Source organism: Rhinatrema bivittatum, chromosome 16 (genome assembly GCF_901001135.1).
Source record: "Rhinatrema bivittatum chromosome 16, aRhiBiv1.1, whole genome shotgun sequence".
Lineage (NCBI taxonomy): Eukaryota > Metazoa > Chordata > Amphibia > Gymnophiona > Rhinatrematidae > Rhinatrema > Rhinatrema bivittatum.
The window spans coordinates 39,100,283-39,126,375 of record NC_042630.1 but is presented as its reverse complement, the minus strand read 5'-3'; the positions used below and the strand labels follow the sequence as shown (position 1 = coordinate 39,126,375).

The following is a 26,093-nucleotide window of genomic DNA, read 5'->3' as shown; positions in this document are numbered from 1 at the left end:
GACTTGCCCTTTCTCCCTCACCTTCAGAAGGGGGTGAAATCTCCCACTGCAAAGGGGTCCTGTCCTGACTTCCTGTCGGGCAGGGTCTGGGTGAGCGACGTGGAGGAAGCGCGGCCGGTGACTCCTCCACTGATGATGCGTAGCCAGGACCGTTGTGACTTCCCGTAGATCCCGCCCCCCCTCTCAGCTCAAGCTGGTTCCAGGGCACTGATGCTGACCCTCTGTAGGGAGTCACAAAGTTTGTTTTGGCTGGGAGAGTAGATTTGGCCCCTTTTGGCTTTCTGTCTCTTTGCCTCACTTTCAGCTGCTGTTGGGGGCCATGCTCGCCCCCGTGAGGCAGATACCCCCCCTTTGTGGGAGGGGGTGCGGATTGCTTGATAGTTGGCGGATCCTCTGGGGTCACCGTCCACAGCGTGGAGCAGTTATCTCTAATCAGACCCACCGACTCCTTTATCTTGGTACCGAAGAGGTCTTCCCCCTGTGCAAGGGCCAGAAGCCTGTAGCCCAGCCATTCATCTGGCTCCCTGGATGGGGTACGAGAACTTCCGTATGCTGATCCGATAAGATGCATCCCACTCTCGTCTCTGTCCGCAAGGAGGGGAAGTGCAGGTACTGCACCATGAGGCGCTGATACGCTGGGATGCAGCCAGACAGCATTCTGGGAAAACATTTTCTGGCAAAAAGATCTAGGGCTAACGGGTCACTACTTGGAGGTACTGAAGCAAGTGACCTGGATCTCTGTAAAGCAGGTTTAACCACTACAGGGTGGTGCGGCCCCACCAAGGCCCGGAGCAGGTTGTACCTTATGCTTGACCATGCACCCACTGACTCGCCGGAGGAGTAGTGAGGGGCACATGCCGGGCCTGCATCAACAGATCCTTGGCTATTTGATGGATCAGAATAGCTGAGCTTTGCTTGGGAACATTATCTGAGAAACTCCAGCAGGAGGGCTCTGGCTTCTGTTTCCTCTTGTGCCCCTGGGTCATCTTCCTGATGATCATCAGGTAGGAGCGTTTCTCTGGAGATGAGTTGACGGAGGTGGATCCAGCATAAGACTGAGGGAGTCCTCGAGGTCCAGGCCCATGATGCCCGAGTTGCCCTCTAGCTCCCAGCCGTGCTCAGACTCAGGCTCCCGAAGGAGGAAATGACTTTGAGAATCCGCCTGCTCCGAGGCAGATCTATTGTGATAGTCACTCTCCTACCTGACAGAAAATGGGGTCTGTTCTGCACTGACTCCATATATTCTGGAGAGGGTGCCGGAGGTGGCTGCGCTGTGACATACCTGAGGTGAGACAGGGTTAGACTGAAGGCTTGCCATTTGCTGCACTAGTAAGTCTTGAATCATGTTACTGAGATCCTCCTGAATGAGCATGCGACCTGATGGTACCAGAGGGGATAGGCAGTCCTCCTGGGCAACCAATAGAGATCCATGTTCTGAGGTCCCTGGAGAAGGCAGGAGGGGGGTTTGCATACCATGCCCGACTGCAAAGGGCAGCGGTGGCACTGAGCGTCGACATCATGCGCATCAACACCCAAGGGGGCAAGGTCACGTACCAGGAGAGCCTCCGCAGATGCGGGCATTGATGCCTCTGGCACCGAGCGGCTTGCCACAGTGCACTGGGCACCCAGCTTCAGGTGCTCGGAAGGACCTCGCTCCTCGGCCCCAAAGGACTGCACGGCTGCAAAGACTCGGAGGATCAGAGCCTTCACTTCTGCGTTAGACTGTGCTCTGCAGAGGTGGGGAGATCTCCCTGGAAGCTGAGCGGCATAGGGGCTGCTGACCAGCAAAGCTGCTTCAGGGTAACCTCGTCTCCCCAAATATCTCAGAACCTATCGGATTTTTTTTCCATTGTGATGTACTCCTTTATCTGTGATGCACAGTTTCGTGTCATTGTCAGTGGACTCTGCAGCTCTTACTGTCATTGATAATGGGACAAAAGGAATCTGTCAAATTGAAGAACCAGGTTTTCTCCCTGAAGAGGACAGCAGCCTGCCAGAGCGCACAAGGGACACGGCAGAGAAGTAGGGAAAACACAGAGAGATTAAAGTGAAAAGGCCTGCGTTTCCCGAGGGAACTTTGTGACCAAATGGTCAGAGCACTGCAGGGCCTGTCCTGCTCAGTCCATGGGAGAAACAAAAGTCAGAGGGGATCCTCCGTCCCCCTGGGCATGTGCGGCAGACCCTATGTGCTCAAAGATTTCACTTCAGAGCTGTCTGTGGCCCTTCTGCCGTCGGTCGGCATCTCCCCACAAGGCAGACTGACTTTCCATGAAGAAGACCTATTTTTTAAATCAAGACATTTAGATTGCAGCAGATAGCCCAGTTGGAACTGAGACATGAGGTCACCGGCCTCATTTGTCCCTGATACGTTAGTGGCCACTACGGGCTGAACTGAACGCTGTGGAATTGTCTGCCATCTCTCATCAGATGGATTTAGTGAAACGGGAGGTATTACACATTTGGAAATGAAGAGAGTAGGGTGTCAGCTAGAAGATTGAAAGAGATGAGAACACAAAACTCACATTTTGAGAAGTAAAGGCAGATGGTAAACCAGCTCCTGAAGCCAGGTGCCTAAGTGAGTGTTTTACCCAATGGTATGTCTGCTATAGACCGGGTGACTCTGTCTCACAGGACATGATAGAAGCTTATTTGGAAAAAGTGATCATTCCGGTGCTACCTGCAGAAGGAAAAGCTATGTTAAGTAGAGAGATTACAGAATTGGAAGTAGGCTGTATAATAAAAGAACTTAAATTGGATAAGGCACCTGGAATAGAGAGGTTGGTTCTCTGCAAAATTCTGTAAAGCAATGAACCCAATCATTTTGTAACCCTGAGTGTCTATGGATGGATTCTAATAGGGAAGGTAACACGATGCTGAGAAAAGGGGTCAGAGACCCTACTTCCTGCAGCTCTCATCGTCCAATATCTCTTATTAATAATGGATTTGAAAATGTTGGTGCAAGTGTTGACCTTGAAGCTGGGGAAAGTAGCCTCCGCCTTTGATACATGACGATCAATCGGGCTTTGTGCCGGGGAGGATGGCTTCAGATAACGTGCACAGAGTACTGAATTTAATACAATGGGCCCCAATACAAACATATTCCTTTGGTCTTGCTTGCCATGGACGCCGAAAAGGCATGCGACACAGTGTACCGGCCATTTTTATTTTGGGTACTGGAAAAAGATGGCTATAGGCGGGGACTGGATTAAAAAAAACTGTATGATAAGCCTTCGGCTTGCATTAAAATGAATGGGGATTATTCCGTGTCCTTTCCGGTGGGCAGAGGTCCCCGGCAAGGTTGTCCCTTTGTCAACACTCCTGTTTGGAACCATTTGCAGAGAGAGTTCGAAGAGATTGTGGGATACCGGGGGGGGGGGGGTAAGGATGGAGAATGATTTGTATAAGAGATCTCTCTTTGCTGATGATCTCCTGTTCACAATGACGGATCCAGAGCACTCCCTGAGAATGTTATTGTTAGAGATAGAAAGTTTTGGTAGGGTGTCTGGGTTTAAAATGAATGAAGATAAAGCCGAAAGTTTGAGTATATCAGTCCCTGAGGATTTGACTGCGGCCATAAAAAAAAAAATTGCTACTGATTTAAATGGGCTAAAGAAGGAGTTTGCTGCTTAGGGATGTGTACTGGGGCTTCCTGGGATCGGGTATTTGATATGAATTATGTGCCATTATTGAAAACAGTGTTTCAGGATCTCAACTGCTGGGCTAGATTTAAACTTTCCTGGATGGGGAGAACAGCGGTGATTAAAACAAACATCGTAACCTTGCTTAAGTTAAGTTTTCCAAACGTTGCCTACATCCCTACTAGAGGGGACGTTGAAACAATGGCAGAGGAAATTGTTTAGCTGTATCTGGAGAAGGAGGCCTCCGAGAGTAGCAAAGCGGGTTTGTACCAACCTAAGGCTAGAAGGGGTTTGGAAGTACCGCAGCTATGGTGGTTTATTATGTGGCAGCCCTGGTGAGGACTGTGCTAGATTGGCAGAGGAAGGTAGAGACAAAGTAGTAGGTTTGGATAGGGAGAAGAGCCCCCGCCATTGGAGTGGATACCGCCTAAAGCATGATTTTCCGCATAAGGGGTGTCCCTGATCTCTACATTGACAATGGGGTGGTATAGGATAAATGGAAACCCACACTGGTAGGGGAAAGGGACTGTTATCATAGTTCGGCATTTCATTAGAAGAAGGACTTCCAAGCAGGCTCTCCCACGAACGCATTTGTGTGATGGAGGGAAGTGGAGCTAACGAGAGTGGAGCAGGTGCGATTTCTTTTGTGGATCTGCAACAAACGTTTTCTTTTCCCCCTGGGGATCTAGATCCCTACGTACAGCTCGAACACCTCATGCAACTGAAAGAGCTGGGGGGAGATCTCGCGAAGGGGAAGACTTTATTCTAGGGATTCTGTGATTTGGTGGAGAAGTCATCCGGAGGTATCTCTGATCATGCCGTATTGAATGCAGAATCACCCCTGAAGCCAGCTCGTGTGGTGGCACGGGAGAGAGATCTGGGACATCATCTGGAGGAGACAACGTGGGATTATTGCTTTCCTGCAAACGGGAAAGTGCTCTTTCTCGTCTGCCATTGTTGAGAAGAGCTGTAAAGTGCTATAGGCTGGTACTTGACACCAGAACGCAGGCATGAGAGCTACCCAACGATGGGCGATCAATGGTGGAGAAGGTGTGAGCGAAAGGGCATCATTTTCCATATCTGGTGGGAATGTCCCAGGCATCCTGGGTATCTTTTATTCAATATTCCAATTCCTGATGTGGACTCTCATTATTGCAGCCAGGGTGTGAGCGGGTGAGCTGGTGGAAAAAAAAAAGCCTTACTCCTGAAAAGGAGCACATGGGTTCACAAATTGACAGAATAAACTAGATGGAGAAAGCTCACTGTGATCAGACGAGATGCTTTTCAGAAATTTGATAAAATATGGGCTGCCTTTGTGAGGGGGAGATCAACCAAGATAGCTTCTGTTTTTATTATCTTTATTCTACATTACTATCCTATTTCCTTTTCCTTTTTGAGGTTCCTTATGGAGAAGGAGAGTCCGTAGCTGCTGTCTTAGGGGGACAAGCTCCAGGGTTAAGAGGAAGGGGGTGCATGGGAGAGAGAATGAATGGGAGAGGGGTTGGAAGCTGCAGGGTTGACCTTTTTGTCAGTCACCCTTAATTGTCTCCGTGACAGGCCGATACAGTATAACCCGCGATTGGACCCGCGTTTTCGACACGCTAGCTTTACCCCTTATTCAATAAAGGGTAATAGCGCGTCGAAAATGCGCATCCAATCCCCCTTCCGAACCTAATAGCGCCCGCAACATGCAAATGCATGTTGATGGCCCTATTAGGTATTCCCGCGTGATACAGAAAGCAAAATGTGCAGCCAAGCCGCACATTTTACTTTCAGAAATTAGTGCCTATCCAAAGGAAGGCGCTAATTCCTCCGGACACCGGGAAAGTGCACAGAAAAGCAGTAAAGACTGCTTTTCTGTGCACCCTCCGACTTAATATCATGGCGATATTAAGTCGGAGGACCCGAAAGTTTAAAAAAAGTTAAAAAAAAAAAAAAAAAACATTTGAAATTGACTCGCGGGTTGAAAATCGGACGCTCAATTTTGCCGGCGTCCGGTTTCCGAGCCCATGGCTGTCAGCGGGTTTGAGAACCAACGCCGGCAAAATTGAGCATCGGCTGTCAAACCCGCTGACAGCCGCCGCTCTTTTTACCACGGGCCCTCATTTAAATACAGAATCACGCGCACAGGAGAGAGGGCGTTCGCCCGCTCTCCCACGACTTTACCTGTATCAGCCTGTGTGGGAGCTCTATTTAGTGCGGCTTGAAGTTTGATAAGATAAGCACAGTTAGATGTGTGTTGATGATGTTGTCCATGGATGATAAGGAGCACCGTCCCGTGCTAGGGAACACCATGCCACTCAAAATAAGGCTGCAGAGAAATTTGAAACTATTCAAATCTAACCTAAAAACCTGGCTCTTTAAACAAGCGTTTTATAAAGATAAAGAGAATGAGAAAACAGTTGATTGATAAGGAAGCACCAAGCAAACAGATGATGTTTTTAACCTACAAGTGCATTTTAATGTTAAATTTGAACCGCTTAATAATCTCCTAGCAAACAGATAAGCTTAAACACATAGTTTATTGTACTAAATGTTACCGTAGTATGATGGCACATATTTAAATTTGTAATCTATACCACTCATATTTTTTCTTTATCGTGCCTTTCTGTAAACCGTTGTGAAGGTTATCTAGCTTAATGACGGTATAGAAGAGTTTTTAAATTAAAATTAAATTGTTGACATCATGATAGTGCATATAACTATGAATGGCAGCACATTGATGTCACAACTGTATTTGTTTAAAAAAAAAAAAAGGTTAATAAAGTTCAACTTACAAAAAAAAAAGAAATGTAGGTGTTTATTTTCTAGCTAATTAGTGGATTCTGAGAGAGAACAAAAAAAAAAAATCTGTAGTTTGGTGTTTTCGTGGCACAGGCGCTGTTCGTGTTTCCATAATACGAATGTACTGCCAGAACAAAACGATACTCGCGCTTCTCCCCCCCCTTCAAGCAATCATCACTAGGACACGCACATAGCGCCTGCTGCCCCAGCCCCGCCGTTCTCTCTGCTCGCCAGCCTGTGTCCTCGGTGTCTGCCCCGCTCCTGTCATACTCCCCTCCCCCCCCTCCCCCCGGCTTATTCTGTCCTCTTACCACCAGCTCTGGCGCTGCCAGCTGTGCAGCGAAGCTGGGGGCAGGAGTGGGGGGGGGGGAGGAGAGTGGAGGCCCATGGCCTGGAAAAAAAAACCTGTGCGGAGCGGAAAAGGCAGAAAAACAAAGGCAGGCAAGGGGAGGGGTGAGAGAGCATTAGGCGAAGTGGTGTTTATCCAGTGAACACCTATCTTTTTTTTTTTTTTTTTGCATCAGGGTTTGGTTTTTTTTCATCCATGTTTATCAGTTAAAACCTAAAACCAGAAGCCCTAGATACATATTGACTGCTGTAAGAGTCATCTCCCAGGGCTCTTGGTGTAGTCTGTATCCTTTTGGCAGGAATGGCCTCCAGAACTGTGCGTTGTAGTCTGGGCGAAGTCTCGCCAACAACCCAGGCAGAGGAATCTCATCCCCTTTTCTTGTCTTTCTCTGGCTCTGACCCGACTGTTGCGCAACTGGGTTTTCATTTTAAATGCAAAACTTCAGTACGGATGAGGAATTGCTTTCTTGGGGGATCTCCAAGCTGACTGCGCACTCCTCAGAGAAACAGCGAGCCCCTCTGTCAGTCCCGTCCCCCCCTCACTACTGTATCTCCCCGTGCTGTCTGTAGGATTTGAGGTGACTCGCCCCAGTGACACCGCCGGTTAGCAGAACCTCCCTCCCCCCCGCCGTGCACCCTGAATCGTACCCGCACAGGCGCAGGCCCACCTTACGCGCGCTTTCCACGCTCTCCCTCTGCTCCGCGCTTCGGAGACTTGGCTTTAGGGAAGGGAGGATGTGTTCGCGTCCTTCCCGTCGCCGCCGCAGAAGCCTCCGGGATCTCACAGGGCCACTGGGCCCTATCGCACGCACGGAGCACGGACGCTGCCCACCCCCCATGCTCTCTGCATCCCCCGGTCTGTAAGGTTTGTGTAGCACTAGGGGTGCTGCCGGCGGGGGGGGGGGGGGGGGAGGGTGGTGTCTGGGGTGAGAGGGATGAAGGGAAGAGTACTGCAGGGGCGGGAGGAGGAGAAATGTGGAGGGTGAGGGATTCCTCTGCCCTGAAGCCCTCACACGCCCTTGGGGTTGGCCCTGGCAGAGGGAGACGGTCCCCAGGGGAGCAGTAGGACTTTGTGCTGGCTGCTGATTTTTGTGCTTTCTTTATCTAAATCTGGGGGGAGGGGCAGGTAAGCAGAGCACGGGCCGGAGCCCAAATCACTAAAGCCCCCAGCAATGCCTCTGCACCCTAGGCAGGGCAGTGGTGTGTGGGGGTAACTCCTGGGACCCGAAGGGGGCTTTCTTTCCCCCCCAGCCCTGCCCCAGAGCTGAGACCCGGCTTCCGAATAAACCAGCGCGAGCGTGAAGCCGCCAGCCCTCGCCGCTGCCTCCCTCGCTGTCGTTTAGGCCGGGACAGGCACCCTCTTACAGTATAAGAACGGCGCTCCTTCCTCCGGTTCGCTGCGCTGGCTTTGGGCAACGCTGGTATCCCATAAGCGATTTGAAAATACCCTCCCAAGTGAGGGGAGGGGGGGCGAGATTTTAACCCCTGGTTTAGTGCCTTTGCTTATTTTTCAGCTTCTTGCAGTCCCGGGTTCGTGTCTTGGTAGATGGAAGTCTGCTGCTCCAGCAGGCTGCCCCGGAGGACTCTGGGAAGTACACCTGCGTCCCCAGCAATGGCTTGTGGAAGGCCCCGTCTGCCTCGGCCTACCTCACCGTGCTGTGTAAGTTGTTGGCGGAGCTGTCTCTCCTTGCCCCCTCTTTTCCCTCACTTCTTCGTCGCGCCTCCAGCTCCCCATCCGGTCCCCTCACTCTCCCTCTCTTTCCCCCTTCGGTTCATTTTTTTTTTTTTTTTTGGTTGGCATAATCGGTGCCGTTTTATTACAAAGCGATGGACTCGGCCTGCAAAGCTGCGATTTCAGGGCACCCACCAGTAGATCACGCAAGTAAAGGCAGCTTGCCTTTCGCTCTCCACCACTTAAACACTTAAGCAGTTGTCGAAGCATTTTGGGCCTGTATGTGGGAGCATGAAACAGGGAGGGACTGGAAACCGTCCCAGCTTAGGCTAGTTTTGGTTCCTGAATCACATAATTAAACCTTCCCTCCTCACCGCCTTCATTATTTCCCTCCTGCTCCTCCTCCTCTTGTCTCTCCTCTTTCCTTTTCTCCTTTCTCTTCCACTGGCTCCTGTTTATATTCCCTCCCTTTCTTCCCTTCTGACTGCTCCTGATTTTTCTTTTTTTTTCCTTCCCTCCCTCTCTGTCTCTCTCCTGGCAACTTTCTGTCTTCCTCTTCATCCAGCCAGACCAGTCCAGACGCACGGCTTCTGACTACCAACCAGCAGATGGCGACAGAGGTTAACCGGCTCGCTGACATCGCACCGTATAGGCTTCCGTGCTGATCTCAGCCTGTTAATGTTCTGTGTCTCCAGCAGATAACAGGCTGCGAGCTGAGGCCTAGTACACTCGTTTGCATGCAATATTGCGCTAATTCGCTCGTTTGCATGCAATATGCATGCCGCGGGCGGAAGGGGTTGCCCGGGGAATTTAGGACGCGGTAGGAGTAGGTTAAAGGGGATTCGGGATCGCAGGAAGGGCTAACGCGGCCGAAAACGAAGTTAAAAACGGCTTAGGAGCAGGGTAAACGCGGCCGCACTTTACAGGATAGGCCTGTAGGTGAGGAAAATTAGAGAGAGGTCAGCTGCCATGTTGAAAGCCTTGTGCTCCCTCCCTTATTTGAGCAGTGTCCTAGACCAGGGGGCTTCTATGTTTTGGTGTAGGGCTTCAGATTAGGTCTGTAGTACCTCCTCCTCCCCTTCTCTCTCTCTAAGCTCCTGTCTAGTGATTCTTCGGTAATGGATAAAGTAAGAAAAAAAGAAAGCATATTGCAAAGGAAGAGCAGAATGGCTGAAGGAACCCTTCGGTAGTGCCTTTGGTTGACAGGGCTGTTTTTTTTCCCTTTGGATCCTCGATAAATGCAGTTTCTCTTCTGGGCGGGTTTCCTTTACAGCCTCAGTTTGTTTCCAGAACCATGTCAGCTTCTTTTGCATCCTGACCTGTGCTGAGGGCACGGGACATGGAGGGGAGAGCCGGGGCAGAAGGGCAGTGAATGGCTGGAGGGGAACCGCGTCGGCTGTTTCCCACTGCCTTAAGCGATACCGTGGTGGGAATGGCGGCCATTTTGGGTGCACGGCGAGCAAGCAGTGATTGGACTCCACCCTTCTTAATGGCTCCCTGTTAGCTGCAGGCCTCAAAGGAGCATCCCTCTCCTGCATGGAGGCAGTCGCTGCTTCAGCCTGGCCTGTTTCTGTCAGAATTTCTGAAATATCTTCACCAGGCATTTTGACTGGGGCAAATCCTTCTCCCAGGGAAATAAAGTTGGGACTACAGGGCACAATACAGCAAGAAAGGAAGATTTGGGAGATGGCGGATCCCCCAGATCCGAAAATTCTCTTCCTGACGAGGGGGGAGTCTTAAAGAGAGTGACAGTGAGGGGTAAATAAGAAGGAGAGTATTCCCCTGAGCTGGAAGACAGATCTACCATAGTGAGATGTTTCATACAGAGGAACTTTCATCTTTAATTCCTCCTGCGTTGTTTGTTCTGCCCTGTCCCTGTTCGACGAAGGACCCTCTTCTGGTTAGTTTGCGCAAGCCCACCAGAGCTTTGCCTTATCACAGGTTGTTCGAGGATTTCATTGGCTTGGAGTGGGAGTCTCCAGAGGCCAAGGAGCATGGCCTTTGGCAAAGATGTGTCCGCTCTTTGCTCAGGAAATTGAGCGGCTCAGCTTCCCGAGAGCGGATGCGCTGGCGTGCTCCGTAGTGACGAAGACCACCATTCCGGAGGAGGATGGGGTAGCGCTGAAAGACGCTCGGGCTAGAAAGACCGAGGTGGCCCTTAAGCAAGCCTTTGAGGCCTGCTAGTACAGTCTCTCTTCAAGGGCAGCGTGCTTCTGCATTGGAGCAAGAGCCGGGCTGCGCGTGTCTCAGAGGAGGCGGGAGAGTGATGGCCCAGATCAGGCAGCACAGGTGGAACTGGGAGCTGCTGTCATAGTAGATGGTTTAGTTCGGACGTTGGTGAGAAATGTGGCTTTCCTGGCGTGTGGCCAGGTGGACTCAGAACCAATGGGTTACGTGCAGATGGAGATGGGAGTCAGGTTTCAAAGCTGGTCATCCTTACCCTTTGGATGTTCAGGCCAGGGAGCACGTCTCCTTTGGAAGTTTTTGAAAGCGGGTTTGACAGCTCCCGCCCACTAGAGGGTTAACTTGGGAACATCTCATGCATCTGGTCTGGTTGGATGAAGGAGAAGGAGAAATGAATTCTTACCTTATCATTTATTTTCTTTGAGTCCAGTCAGACTAGTCCAGGACCCTCCCTGTCTGCCAAACATATGAATTCTGAAAATATTTTCTACTTAAGAGAAATGAGTTTGATTTATAGTCCAACTGGTGTTTAAAAAAAAGAAAAGACATGAGAGAGAATTAATAGGTTGGTAGTTTGTACTATTTCCTTTCTTCATGTTTTTCTCCGTAAGGAAGCCCTCTGGTGGGGGATAGGGAGTGTTAGTTTATTTTTAGCTTGTTACAGGAATACTGGCAGGCTAAGATCAGCATGGGAGCCTATAAGGTGAGGCATCAGCATGCCTGTTATTCTCTGTCTCCATCTGCTGGTTGGAGGTCATAATTCAGGCATTTAGACTGGTCTGGCTGGACTCAAGGAAAGGACATTTTTAGGTAAGAAAACGTTTCTCCTTTCTCTCCTTCCGGCCTCCCCCTTTCTTATCACCCCTCTCTCTCTCCTTATTCCTTCCGTCCTCTCTTAGTCTTGGCACACTGCTATGCACACTGCTATACACTTTCAGATTTTTACCTTGTATGTCTCCCCCGACTCTCAACAGACCCAGCTCAAGTGATTGACATGCCACTGGAAACCCACCTGCCAGTGGGAATGGAGGGAGTGATAAAGTGTCCGGTGAGAGCCAACCCGCCTCTGCTCTTTGTCAACTGGACCAAAGATGGCCGCCCTCTGGAGCTAGACAAGGTGATGAGAGCCTCGAACTGGAATGTTCCTGTTCAATCATCTCTCTCTGTTTGTGGCCTCTTACTTTCTCTTCCATCCCAGCATTGCAAGCGTCATGGGCAGATTAACACAAAGCTCTGTCTTTCTCTTCCTCCCAAAGTTCCCTGGTTGGTATTTGGATGCCAATGGCTCGGTTGTCATAGCAACGGGAAATGACGACGCACTGGGCCTGTATGCCTGTACCCCTTACAACAGCTATGGCACAACTGGGGAGTCTGTTCCCACCCAGGTCCTGCTGAAGGTAAGTCGGCAACAGGGCAATGGAAGGCTCCCGGAGAAAAGGCAGGAAGCCTGGGACTAAGTCTGATGAGCGCTGTGTTATTTTTTTCCCCCACAGGATGGTATGTTTCAGCTTCTCCTGCAGCACCTCTGAGCTGTGTATCGGGATAAGCCGTGCACTTATCTACTAAACAGATATTCTGAAAACAGGGGTGCACTGTCCTATAGCACGTTGCCTGCTTCGCCGAATCTGAGAGAGGCCTCTGTGCTGTGGATCTATCTAACGCCTGCCACTGGATGGCAGCAGCAGCTCTCCGTGCGCAAACAGCTGTGCACAGCTGTTTCTGCATTCACAGAAGCTGCAGCCTGAGCCGCTTTATAACTCAGTGCGCACCGCTGACAGCGCCTCTCTCAGGACAGGGTGAGCGGTGGAGTCGCGCCGATGGGTGATGTCATCCGGCAGCAGGGACACGGAACGCTTTCCCAGGCAAAACGTGAAGGCCCCTCTGGGCGTGTGCGGCAGTTCCCGGATCTCCACAGCCCCGCAGCGTGCTTCGGTTCCTCGTTTTCCGCCAAGCGCGGCGAATGCGTTATTCACGGACCGCTGCAGTAAAGTGCTACGATGGTATTTTTAAGAGCAGTTCTTTCTCTTTTTTTAGGCAAAAGTGTGTCTGTGTTTTCTCCTTTTCCTCTTAGTTTTCTTGGCTTAAAAGCATTAACATAAGATCTGCCCTACTGAATGAGACCAAAGAACCATCAAGCCCAGTGCCCTGTCTGTGACCGAGCGCATAACTGCAAGCACAACCGGCCACTCAGAGTTACGCGCGCCGAGGCGGGCCTGTGCGCGCTCGAGAGGCACTATCCAGCTGAACGCACAAACTATAGAGCATTATGGCCCCGGCACCAAAGAAGCCCAAACGACACTCCCTTTGTGCTGCCTGCCATATTGGGGCTGCGCAGCCTGACCCGGAATCCCTCCTGTGTCAGCACCGTGAGGAAGCCCAGGGAGGGCTGGACTCTCAGAACTTTTCCTCAGCCACGACCTTATCTGGCAGCCCCCTGCACCTGAGCAATTCCGGGACGGTGCCCCTCCCCCGGGAGAGGGCAGTTCAGCGGCCCCTACCCCAGCTGCTCCTGAGCTAAATATGGAGCCATCGGCCTCCTCTTAGTTTGGAATTCTTTCAGGGCCTTGAAGGCCTTTGTTTGGGTGCAGTCGGCGACTGCCCCTGCCCGGCCAGAGCCCCAGCCGGCAGCCTCGCCCTATCAGCACGCCTCGCCTCTCCAAGACGATCCCTGACAGGGACCCGGACGCCACGGACGACGATGGGGATGCGGATTCGTTGGAGGATGGGGAAATCCCTCCGGGCCTGGAGCCATACCGGACCATGCTTCGATTTTTCCACCGAGATGAATTTCCGTCCCTGGTCTCCCAGACCCCGAAGACCCTGGGAGTTCCTGGCACAGACCCTATGTCGGAACCAAAGAGGAAATCCCATCCTGGCGTCTCTACGGAAGGCCTCTTGCTATTTCCCGATGCTGGAAGTTATCCAGGAGTTGACTGACCTGGAGTGGGACGCCCCGGAAGCCGGTTTTAAAGGAGGTCGGGCCCTGGAGGCCTTATACCCTCTGGACCTGTTGGCCAAAGAACGCCTGTGTTTCCCGAAAGTGGACGCCCTGGTCTGCGGCTGTCTCGAGGCGAACAACTATCCCAGTAGAGGGAGGAGCGGCCTTGAAGGATGCACAAGATAGGCAGTTGGAGTCCATCGTTAAGCAGGCCTTTGACGCGACAGCAATGACACTGCAGATCGCTTCCTGTTGTGCCCTGGTGGCTCGTTCATGTCTGCTTCTCTCGAGAGAAGCAGATAGCTCAGGAGCGCATACCAGAGAGATGATCGAGCCCACCGCGGCCTTCCTAGCGGATGCAAGCTCGGGCCTAGTACGCACCTCGGCCACAGGAGTAGCCTCAGCGGTGGCAGCCAGAAGGCAGCTATGGTTACGAAATTGAGCAGCGGACACAACCTCTAAAACAAATCTCACCAAGATGCCCTTTAAGGGATCCCTCCTATTCGGTAGCGAGTTGGAAAAGCTGGCCAGTAAGTGGGGTGAATCTCCAGTGCCTCGGCTACCGGAGGATAAGAAAAAGAGGTCGCAGCGCCCCTCTCCCCTGAGGGGTCTGGCCAGGGGCTCCCAGTGCTTCCGGCCCTACAGAAACTCGTCATTTCAGCCATCTCGGCCCTCGGGAAGGCCTCAGTCCTTTCGGAACCGACAACTAAAAAGAGGAACGGGTTCGGGCACAGGGACCTGTCCTTCATGAGGATCCAACTCAATTCTGCCTTACGGTCTGGCCCTTGAGAGAGAGCGAGGATATTCGGTGGCAGTAACTGCGCGCGGGGAAGTTCTCTGCGTCCCTAGCGTGTGTGTGGGGCTGGAGAGTATTTGAGGCCTGGTGCGAGGAACGCGGTGTTTCCCCTCCGTCGGTCCAAATCCCACTAATTCTGGGATCTCTGCAGGATGGCTTGAATAAAGGTTTGACCCTTAACTCCTTGAAGGTCCAGGTCTCCTGTTTCAGGGGCAAGGTGAACGGAACCTGCCTGTCGGCTCATCCAGGCATGGCCCGTTTTCTGAAAGGGGTGAAGCATCTCTGGCCACCCCTATGGTGTCTGGTTCCCTTGTGGAATCTTAATCTATATATCATATAGATATATCTTCCATCCAGTTGGTGAGATTGTTCCTCTGACGTTTTTTTTCTTATTTAGAGAGTTTAAGCAGTGTGACTAGTTGATTCACCTTATCTTCAAAGTTGCTTACCTGTAACAGGTGTTCTCTGAATAACAGGGGAATCACAAGCCACACATATCCTCCCTCCTCACCTTCCTGAGTTAGGTTCATTAGCTTACTAACAGACCTGAGGCAAGACGTGGGAGCTGCAGAGCATGCTCAGAAGGATCTTCAGATTTTTCCGGAAAGCTCTGGAAACGTGTTCCCTGTCAGCGCTGTTGGATAACATCACCCACCAGTGTGGCTGGTGATTCCCCTGGCTAATGGCATCCGCACTCTTGCATTCATGATCTTGGTGGCTAAATGTGAGCACGGTGATGCTTTTATATCATAAGAGGCACCATCAAGTGCCCACATTGCTGTTTTTTTTATAAAGCAACAACCTACAGTCTCTGCCAGTGGCCCCATGCCTCCTTTGTAGAGAGAGGCCCCGTGTGCTCTGGGCCAGTCCTAGAAAGAGAGAGACACTGCTCGGTCAGTCCTAGAGAGAGAGAGACACCTCACATGTTGGGTCAGTCCTAGAGAGAGAGAGACACCTCACATGCTGGGTCAGTCCTAGAGAGAGAGAGACACCTCACATGCTGGGTCAGTCCTGGAGAGAGAGAGAGAGACACACCCCATATACTGGGTCAGTCCTGGAGAGAGAGAGACACCCCACATACTGGGTCAGTCCTGGAGAGGGAGAGAAAGACACCCCACATACTGAGTCAGTCCTGGAGAGGGAGAGAGAGATACCCTACATACTGAGTCAGTCCTGGAGAGGGAGCGAGAGACACCCCACATACTGTGTCAGTCCTGGAGAGGGAGAGAGAGACACCCTACATACTGAGTCAGTCCTGGAGAGAGAGAGACACCCTACATACTGAGTCAGTCCTGGAGAGAGAGAGAGAGACACCCTACATACTGAGTCAGTCCTGGAGAGAGAGAGAGAGAGACACACACCCCACATACTGGGTCAGTCCTGGAGAGGGAGAGAGAGACACCCCACATACTGGGTCAGTCCTGGAGAGGGAGAGAGAGACACCCCACATACTGGGTCAGTCCTGGAGAGAGAGAGACACCCTACATACTGAGTCAGTCCTGGAGAAAGAGAGGGAGAGAGACACACACCCCACATACTGGGTCAGTCCTGGAGAGAGAGAGAAGGGGAGAGAGACACCCCATATACTGGGACAGTCCTGGAGAGAGAGAGACACCCCACATACTGGGTCAGTCCTGGAGAGACCCTGTGCTCCAGGTGAACCCTGGAGAGAGACAGACCCCATGTGCTGAGTCAGCCCACCAGGTCCCCAGACTGATTTCCGGGGAGGGCTCTGCAGTGGGAACAGAAACCGGCTTAGCAGGTGTCAAACTGATGTAACTAATGCGGGCAGGGAATTTGCATGACCTGGCTCGGAGATGATTTACTGGTTCTGTTACCTCTAGTGAAGAATCTCTTTCTTTTCCTTTCCCTCACTCTGTTTCTCAGTCTGCCCCCCCCCCCCTCACCTCCCCTTCCTTTCCATCTGTCTGTCTGTCCCCCCCCCCCTCTCTCTCTCTCCCTCTCCCCTCTCCCCCCTCCCAAGTGTGATCCACAGCATGACAGCCCCCTGACAATGTTTGTTTCAGGATCCTCCGGTCTTCCTGGACGTCCCCCGGGAGGAGTACCTGCAGGAGGTGGGCAGGGAGCTGCTCATCCTCTGCTCGGCGGCAGGGGACCCTCCGCCCGCCGTCACGTGGAGAAAGGTGAGCGGCCGGCGCACGACAGAGGGGGGGAGGGCTCAGGAGGGGGATGAACGCCAAAGGCCACCAACCTAGCGGAAGAGCTTTTTTACGTTTTCTCTGTCTCTGCTCCTGGGCTTGCGGGGCCTCCTTTTCCCGCCTCTCGAGTTTCTTCTCCTGGCTTTCTCTTTCTGTCTTCGTTTCTCTTGAGCCGGATGGAATGGGTTTCAGAAACGGCCGGGCCAGGACACAAGCTCTCCCGCCCGAGTCGCCCTCCGCCCCCCCCCCCCCCGTAACATCCTTGCTCCCCCAGTGAGGGACCGGCTGATTTATTTTTTTTTCCCTTTGCCACACAGCTGGAAAATGCAGGGAAGAGCCGTGCCCGGACAGACAGGAACAGCAGCCTGGTCTTCAGGCCCCTGACCAAAGAGGACCACGGCGCCTGGGAGTGCTCGGCGGCCAATCGCGTGGCCAGGATCAGCGCTCTGACCTTGGTCTACGTCCTGGGTAATGCTTCTTCGCCTGCGCCGCTACGGCCTTCCTTCCAGCTGTGCCCAGGGCGCCCGGTGGCCCTCTGCTGTCGAGAGAGGGGCTTGTGGTACAGGATTGACTCTGGGCGGGGAGGGTGACATTTCTGGTCGGTTTAGAAGACCCCTGTAAACATGTCCTGCCTTTCAGTTGCTGCTGGAGTCATCCTTCATCGTCTCAATGTCTTGTTTCTTTCATCCCTAGTACCGTGATCCCTGCAGTGGGCTTCCCAAACAGCAGGAGATGCTCACTGTGCAATCAACTATTACCCTGCGTCCCCCTTGTTGCCCTGTGCAATGACTCTTACCTTGTGTGGCTGTTGTGACTCTCTGTGCGATCACTGTTCCCCTACGTGTGTGTGTTGGTGTGCGTGGTGTTGCCCTGCGCGATCGTTATTACCTGCGCGGGTGCCGACGCCGTTCGCTCCAGGTCGGCACTGCCACCCTGGAGTGCTGGCTGAGGCCGGTGCGGCGCTGGTCTGCCCAGCCCCTCGCTGCAGGACGCGTTCTCCGCATGTCGCGCCGTCCCCCCCCTGACGTCTCTGTCTCTGCAGGTACCAGCCCTCACGCGGCGACCGGCGTCTCGGCGGTGCCCCTGCTGGCTGCGGTCAATGTCTCCTGGGTGCCAGGCTTCGACGGCGGTTCCGTTCAGAGGTTCAGCGTTTGGTACGCGCCTGTGTGAGTCTTCGCCACTGCGACTTTCCTGTCTAAGGCTGTCTTGGTCATCGGGTTCCTTTCTTTTCACCTTACTGTCATGTTTTGTTTTGCCTGTTTTTACCTCTTAGTTTTTCTCTGCTTGTGTCTCTGTGTCTGTCTCTCTGTTCTGTCCGTTTCTTACACACACATACTCTGCACCGTAGGGTGAAGCGTCTGAACCGTGGACATCACAACTGGATCACTCTGACTGTGCCCATGGGAGACAGGCACCTCCTGGTAGAGAACCTACAACCCGACGTTGGCTACCAATTCAGTGTTCTGTCCCAGAATAAGCTGGGGAGTGGCCCCTTCAGTGAGATAGTGACTGCCTACCCTCTTAGTAAGTCCTGCACGTTATCAGAAAAATACTGACCGATCCCTCCAGTCCTAGAGGTGACAGGCTCTGTATCCCTGCTCCCATCCCCTGAGCCCTCCAGTCCTAGAGGTGACAGGCTCTGTATCCCTGCTCCCATCCCCTGAGCCTTCCAGTCCTAGAGGTGACAGGCTCTGTATCCCTGCTCCCATCCCCTGATCCCTCCAGTCTTAGAGGTGACAGGCTCTGTATCCCTGCTCCCATCCCCTGAGCCCTCCAGTCCTAGAGGTGACAGGCTCTGTATCCCTGCATCCACCCCCTGAGCCCTCCAGTCCTAGAGGTGACAGGCTCTGTACCCCTGTGCCCATCCCCTGAGCCTTCCAGTCCTAGAGGTGACAGGCTCTGTATCCCTGCTCCCATCCCCTGATCCCTCCAGTCTTAGAGGTGACAGGCTCTGTATCCCTGCTCCCATCCCCTGATCCCTCCAGTCCTAGAGGTGACAGGCTCTGTATCCCTGCTCCCATCCCCTGAGCCCTCCAGTCCTAGAGGTGACAGGCTCTGTATCCCTGCTCCCATCCCCTGATCCCTCCAGTCCTAGAGGTGACAGGCTCTGTATCCCTGCTCCCATCCCTGATCCCTCCAGTCCTAGAGGTGACAGGCTCTGTATCCCTGCTCCCATCCCTGATCCCTCCAGTCCTAGAGGTGACAGGCTCTGTATCCCTGCTCCCATCCCTGATCCCTCCAGTCCTAGAGGTGACAGGCTCTGTATCCCTGCATCCATCCCGAGCCCTCCAGTCCTAGAGGTGACGGGCTCTGTATCCCTGCACCCATCCCCTGATCCCTCCAGTCCTAGAGGTGACGGGCTCTGTATCCCTGCACCCAACCCCTGAGCCCTCCAGTCCTAGAGGTGACGGGCTCTGTATCCCTGCACCCAACCCCTGAGCCCTCCAGTCCTAGAGGTGACGGGCTCTGTATCCCTGCTCCCAACCCCTGAGCCCTCCAGTCCTAGAGGTGACGGGCTCTGTATCCCTGCTCCCATCCCCTGAGCCCTCCAGTCCTAGAGGTGACGGGCTCTGTATCCCTGCTCCATCCCCTGAGCCCTCCAGTCCTAGAGGTGACGGGCTCTGTATCCCTGCTCCCATCCCCTGAGCCCTCCAGTCCTAGAGGTGACGGGCTCTGTATCCCTGCTCCCATCCCCTGAGCCCTCCAGTCCTAGAGGTGACGGGCTCTGTATCCCTGCTCCCATCCCCTGAGCCCTCCAGTCCTAGAGGTGACAGGCTCTGTATCCCTGCTCCCATCCTCTGATCCCTCCAGTCCTAGAGGTGACAGGCTCTGTATCCCTGCGCCCATCCCCTGAGCCCTCCAGTCCTAGAGGTGACAGGCTCTGTATCCCTGCTCCCATCCCCTGAGCCCTCCAGTCCTAGAGGTGACAGGCTCTGTATCCCTGCTCCCATCCCCTGAGCCCTCCAGTCCTAGAGGTGACAGGCTCTGTATCCCTGTGTCTTTCCCCTGGTGTCTCTTCAGCTGGAGACGTAGCTCTTCATCTTGGCTCTATTTTATAAGAAGTATTTCCACCTTTTTTCACTGTTTCTGTTTTATTTCTGGATCAAGCAGGTGTTCTGGCGAGCACCGTGCTCTCAGGAATGTCCAACGCTGACCCTCGTAACATCCTTTCTCCCCCTCGATTTCTAACTGCCAACGAGACCTCCCGAGGGGTAATCCTGCGCTGGGAGCCACCTCTGCGACGGCCCGGGACCCTCACCGGCTATGCCGTGGAGTTTCATCAGGCTGGGAGGAGCTGGGAACAGCTGGGAGACTCCATCCCCGGGACCACTACCCAGCTCCTCGTGCCTGGCCTCATCAAGGTGAGACCGTCCCGGCGGGCATTAGGCAGTCACCCCTGCACGGACTGGGCAGGCACTGGCAGCCAATGCTCTTCCCAAAGGAACCGAATGCCCCTGGCAAAAAAAACCCCAAAAAAAATCCTGAGGCTCTGGTTGCCCACAGCTGCCCCACTCCGAGAGGGATGATTGCTAGACTGCCAGGGGCAGGCGAAAGCAGGGCTGCGATTGGACAGAAGAGATCATGTGACCACGCACCGCACTCCCACGTTCTCTCCCCGTGATGCAGGAACCCTGCATCTGGAAGGTTTTTATTAGTAGGTGTTGGGGGCTTGTGCACGGCTTCCCAGACCTGTCCAACGGGCCCCACAGCCAGTCGGATTTGCAGGATATCCACACTGAATATATGCACGAGCTGGATGTGCGTACACTTCGTCTCCGTGGGATGCAAATGTGTCTCGTGCTTCTGCGTTGTGCGTCTCCAGAAAACCCGACTGGCTGCGGGGTCAGAGCAGAGGTCCCTCCGGCCCGGTGCAGCGCAGTTCACGTCCCCAGGTCTGGAAGAAGCTGCGGGTTCTTTTCCCCGCGCTCGGTGCATGTCCACAGAGAAAACCTGCGCGGGGCTCCCTTTTTGAGAGAGAGCTCGGAGGGCCTCCGGGGACCGAACGCTCCTCGCAGGCTTTAAGAATTGCACTAAAAAGTTGTTCAAATAAAAGGAGAGCGTGCTGACAGCCTTTTAAAGCAAGTGGCAGCCGCTCGCTCACTCGCTGGCAGGAGCAGGCACAGGATTTAGTAAGGGAACCTTTAGCTATGAAATAGTTTGGGGTTTTTTTCTGGGAGGGGAGGGGGTGGAAATATAGCAAAAGAAGGGGTTCCATTAATCCTGAGCATAAGCAGTTATCACACAACAGTTTCTAGACTCCAGTAATAAGCAGGAGGTATTTTATCACCCCCGGGGTGTAACTGTTGGAGGAGTTCCACTTTCCCCTGTGACTGTAATCAACAGCTCCGTGGCTTAGGTGGCGGCATTGTGATGCGGGAGATTCGGGTTCAGATTCCACCCCAGCTTCTGGGACGTGCTGTGGTGATGGTGAAGCCTGGAAAGAGGGCATGCAGCTGCTGGCTAACAGGTAGCACTGGGGGAGAGAGCGCCCCCTCCAGGGTCTCCTGACCCATTGGAGTACGCTGCCCGAGGAAGGGGGAGCAAAGATGGGAGACTCCATCCCCGGGATGAAAAAGAGAAAAAAAGTGTAACAAAGAACCCGGGTAACCTCCTTAGGTTATCCCCTGATAATCCTCCCAGTAACAGGAGACAAAAGACATTATCCAACCTCTTTCCATGCAGTGACGCCTCTCTCTCCCTCTTCTCCTCCTCCTCTTCCTTTCCCTCTGTCTCCTTATTCCAACCCCCCTTTTGCTCTTTCCCCCTTCCCTTCTCCTCTGTCTTACACTCTCCCTTTCCCCGCCCTCCGGTCTGCAGGATTCCTCCTACGAGTTTCGCCTCGTGGCCTTCTCCAGCGATTACATCAGTGACCCCAGCAACTCCGTGAACATCTCCACCAGCGGTGAGGAATCTGCGATCCCCCCTGCCCACCTAGATGTCACAGGGCGGGGGAGGGGAGGGGGGAGGTGCCAGGGCGCATGTAACAATTGGTGACTTGTCGCTTGTTGGAAATGCTTGCTAGGCCCTGATTGGCTGCCACATGTGATGAGTGAATGGGGGTGTATCACTATAGAGGTGTGTATGTGTGTGTGGAGGTGAGCGTGTGTGTGTATGTGGAGGTGAGCGTGTGTGTGGGTGGGTGGGTGGAGGTGAGCGTGTGTGTGAATGGAGGTGAGCGTGTGTGTGGGTGGGTGGGTGGAGGTGAGCGTGTGTGTGTGTATGTGGAGGTGAGCGTGTGTATGTGGAGGTGAGTATGTGTGTGGGTGGGTGGGTGTGGAGGTGAGTATGTGTGTGGGTGGGTGGGTGTGGAGGTGAGTATGTGTGTGGGTGGGTGGGTGGAGGTGAGTCATGGGTGGGATCATGGGTGCGGGGAGTCGCTCATGGAATCCTCACGTGCATCCTAGACCACAGCGAAGTCTTTGGCCAGTCCGATGCTTTCACTTGGCAGCCAAAGTGAGTCCCCCTCTGGTGGCAAGAGTGACTACCCCCCTTACCCCAGCAGGAGGTCCTCGCTCTCCTTCGGGGGGGGGGAAGAGCTGAGCTGCCAGCTTTAGAGCGGTCACCGGGTCTAGGCCCAGCTGAGATGTTCCCTTTGCTGGTTAGATGCTGCCTCTGGGCAGGGCTCCGTTCCTAATTTGGATGCCCAGCGGTCATGCCCAGCTTTTTACATTTCGCCTTGTGCCTAATAGAGTGGTGGTGGTGTCTCGGTCTTGGGGTGGGGGTCCTGGCTCTTCTGGAGGCAGGGGTGAGGGGGGGGGGTGGATTGTATTCACTCCCCAGTCTCCCTTCCTGTCCCCCAGGTATGGAAGTATACCCGTCCCGAATCGAGCTCCCTGAAGCCTTCCCGCAGCCGGTGCTGGCGGGCCTCATCGCTGGGGTCTGCTTCCTTGGCATGGCCGTGGTCGCCAGCACGGTGGCAGCCTGCGTCATGAACCACCGGAGGACGACCAGGAACCGAAAGCGCCAGCAAGGTAGCCCAGCACCCCAGGGACCCTTGGGAAGATCCCTCCCCCCATCAATTTTCCTGGTTTAGGGATCATGACTTTTTTTTTTTGTATAATTTCTAGAAGATCCCTCAGTCTTCTTGCCCCATCCTGGCTCTTCAGCCAGTAGGAGCTCACATCTCATTATGCAGGAGGAAAGAAGGCGTGGCCATATTTAAAGGGGATCCCGAAAAACTATTCTCCCACTGATTTTGCAGAGATGGTGGCGGGGAGGGCTGAAAGACTTGTGGGATGGAGAGCAGGGCTTGAGGGATCCCCTGTGTGGCTCGCAGAGACTTTACTCAGGCAGCGCTTCGCTAGGATCTCTGGGATAGGTCCCAGCCCCCTTGGGTTCTTTCTTTATTTTTTTGTCTCTTATTTTAAGTTGCCCTCCATGTGATTTCCCCCTTTTGTGTTCTCACGACCTTCCAGATCCACCCATCGCCTTCCCCCCCAGCAAGAAGCCGTCACCGTCACAGTAAGTGTCTTCCATTTCCATGACCTTGCCTCCTGTGTCGGTAATCTCTTCTTGGATTTTTCTCATCCTCCTTCTTTCTGCCTTCTTTGTTGCTAACGCACAGTTTACTATGATGATAGTCCCCGTCCCCCCCCCTCCCCCCGCTGACAGCTCACAGGAAGTTGCTATTTTTCTGTACTTTTATGAGATTGCTCTGCCTTGGGTTCACGTCTCCCCTAAGGAGGGGACCTGGGTTTGAATGGTGCCAGCGCTGGGATATCAACACCCGTTACATAGACAGACCTTGTTCCAGATGTTTGAGGGTCCCGCTCTTTGTTTTACAAACGAGTTAAGAGTTGGAGTGGAGGAGGGGGGGGCTAGTGGTTAGAGCAGCAGACTGAGAACGAGGGAAGCCAGGGTTCAAATCCCACTGTGACCTCGGGCAAGTCACTACACCACGTCATTGCCTAAGGTACCAAGTTAGATTGTGAGCCCTCTGGAGACAGGGAAAATACCTTCACTACCTGAATGTAATGTGCCTTGAGCTACCAATGAAAAGGCACAAGTTCAATAAGGAGTTAGAGATTATGGCTGTAAGGCTGGAGGGTGGAGTCTGGCTTCCTGGGGTTTTGTAAATGCACTCAACCCAGGCAGGACCTGGGGGAGTGCAGGAGCTACCAGGGCCTGGAGCAAGATGGGGAAGTTTGTGGAGGGAGTGAGAGTGAGAGGGCTGTGGTGGAGAGGAAGAAGGAGAAGAGTTGATAGCATGAGGGGGGGGAGAGTGCGGAGGGAGAAAAGGCTGCAGAGGGAGAGGTCTGGGTTGGGGAAGGACTTGTGGCATGCAGGAGGAGAATTGGATTGATTCAGGGTGGGATAGGAGGAGATAGTATGGAGGTTAGGGTGGAGGGAAGATTAATAAGTGCAACTGAAAGCTGCTATCTCTCCAAAAATAAATAAATAAATAAAACAAGGCAAATTGGTTTTGGAAATGTAAATCAGTTCTTTAATGCCTATTCCTCTTATTTTTTTTTTCCTCCCCATCCAAGAAATTCTAACAGCTCTGGTAGCGCCGACAGTCTCATGAAGATAAAACTTTGCTCCTCCCCTTACCAAAGCTTCCGGAAGGCCCCGCCCTGGGGGGAGAAGGCCAAGTCCAGCGCGGACCCCGCTGCCAGCGACAGGAGCACCTCCAGGTACACCGTGTACGAGAGCCACATCGGGGAGTCCATGGCGCTGGAGCGGATCACCCGCGGGCCGGACGGCCGCTTCATGGTGGAGCCGGAGACTCGGCCCCGGCCGGGCCTGACGGAAGGCTTCCCTTACGCCAGGGAGACGGAGTTCTATCCGGAGTTCTGCAGCCGGGGCTCGCTGGACCTCAGCCGCCCCCCCTCCGAGGGCGGGCAGGAGTCGTACCTGCAGATCCACCCGGAGGCGGGAGCAGCAGGGGCCTGGCGGGAGGGGGTGACGCTGAGGCCCAGGGCCACGGGCCAGGCTCGCCGAGAAGCCCAGGCCTCCGGACGCCGCCAGGGCAGGTACTTCGGGTGCGGCGGCAGCTGCAGCAGCCCCAGGGAGCGGTCCAAGCCCCTGTGCATCGTGGACGTCAGCCCGGTAGCCTCTGCGGGGACCTTGCCCTACAGCAGGATCGAGGAGGGGAGGAGAGGGGCCAGCTCGAGCGAGGAGAACTTCGACAGGACGGTGTCGGCCCTCAAGGACTCTGAACGCAAGGGGTGTTCTTCCCTGAGTGGCCTGGCCAGCACCCCCTCCTTGCACGGACAGAGGGAGCCAGGATTTCAGAGCCAAGCCAGCCAGCCGCGGCTGAGCGCCTCGGCCCAGAGTGGCATTCTCCAGTACCTCAGCCTCCCCTTCTTCAAAGAGATGAGCGTGGACGGCGACTGGCCGCCTGAGGAGAACCCTTCGCCGCGGGAGAACCCCTCGCGGCTGCAGGCCCAGCGTAGCCAGACGCGTCTCAGCGCGGAGGAGGACGGGACTTTGGTTGCCGGCGACAAACTGGCAGGCAGCCAAGAGCTGGAGAAGCCCAGCTCCTGCTGTCGGACGCCCTGTCCCGATTACATGGACACCGGGGCCAACCAGGAGGCCCCGGAGCAGCTGGCACCGGCCTATTCTTTCCTCAGATCCCCAGAACCGAACCTGGGGCCCTTGAAGGCAGCCCCGCCTGGCATCCGTCGGTGGACTACTCTCGTCAGCGAGGGCTCCAGTCAGCACCCGGCGAGGCACGCCCAGTGGGGCAGCGACCGGCCGCACCCAGCGCTTCCCGTGGACAGCAGGGCCGAGCCAGCCTTCCCGGCAGACCCGCCCAGTCAGGAGGGGCCATTCCATGCACTTACAGAACTGAGGACACTCGAGAAGCAGAGGGCCCCGGGGGCCCCGTTCCTACGCGGCTCCCCTTCCGAAAAGGCCCTCAGGAGCAGCCTGACAAGCCAGAGCAGCGGCAGGGGAAGCGTGTCCTTCCTCCGGCCGCCCTCCCTGGCCCAGTCTCTCGGGGGCAGCTATTTTGGTTCGCCCTTGGGAGAGACGGGGAGCTGGCACAGCGGGGGAGGTTCACAGGGCTCTGGAGCTGAGGAGAGCCAGCCGAAGACGGAGCCCTCCATAGCCATCATCAGCAAACGGTGAGTTGGAGCTTCCCCTGTTCGGGTGGAGGGTAAAAAATTAACAGGGACATCACGCCTAAATTGTAATGGGAGTAGTTCTGCTAGTGCCAGGTAATGCCAAATAAAATTATTTAATGTATTAATGGAGTGGAATTTTGCAAGTAGTCAGCAGCTGCTATCCTAGCTGGGCTTGTCCGCAGCAGCTGCAGGGCTCCTTTCACATTATACCGGCGCCGCTCCCCTGGCTGCTGCTGGTACTGCAGCCTCTCGCTCACCAGCCTTTTTGGGAGCAAGTTAGCTGGCCAACACAAGCGTAAGTTAGAACAGTAAATCCGCTTTTAAAATTATCCCACCAAACCTACCTGCACCATTTAATGCCAGCTAAAACGCATGCACAGATTTTTTTTTTCCCCTGCTAAAAATGTACACACAGCAAATCCCCGGCCCTGCGCTGATGAAATTTACACCTGAACGTGATGTACAGTGGGCGGACGATTTTACAGGAGACCACTTTGGATGTGTAA

General features: G+C 53.9%; 1 protein-coding gene across 6 annotated transcripts in view; it reads left to right on the top strand.

Moving 5' to 3' along the window:
- The window catches only part of IGSF9 (immunoglobulin superfamily member 9), a 100,360-nt gene that overhangs the window by 53,211 nt on the left and 21,056 nt on the right, over positions 1 to 26,093 (top strand). For 4 of the 6 annotated variants that reach the window (XM_029580340.1, XM_029580345.1, XM_029580343.1 and 1 more), the window contains 12 exons: positions 8,285 to 8,430; positions 11,601 to 11,743; positions 11,883 to 12,023; positions 16,388 to 16,504; positions 16,837 to 16,987; positions 17,562 to 17,685; positions 17,868 to 18,043; positions 19,628 to 19,881; positions 21,338 to 21,422; positions 22,321 to 22,491; positions 22,936 to 22,981; positions 24,007 to 25,587. In XM_029580340.1, the coding sequence (XP_029436200.1) occupies positions 8,285 to 8,430; positions 11,601 to 11,743; positions 11,883 to 12,023; positions 16,388 to 16,504; positions 16,837 to 16,987; positions 17,562 to 17,685; positions 17,868 to 18,043; positions 19,628 to 19,881; positions 21,338 to 21,422; positions 22,321 to 22,491; positions 22,936 to 22,981; positions 24,007 to 25,587 (3,135 nt within the window). The remainder of the gene's footprint in view (positions 1 to 8,284; positions 8,431 to 11,600; positions 11,744 to 11,882; positions 12,024 to 16,387; positions 16,505 to 16,836; positions 16,988 to 17,561; positions 17,686 to 17,867; positions 18,044 to 19,627; positions 19,882 to 21,337; positions 21,423 to 22,320; positions 22,492 to 22,935; positions 22,982 to 24,006; positions 25,588 to 26,093) is intronic. The other 2 variants (XM_029580346.1, XM_029580344.1) reach the window with 2 other exon arrangements.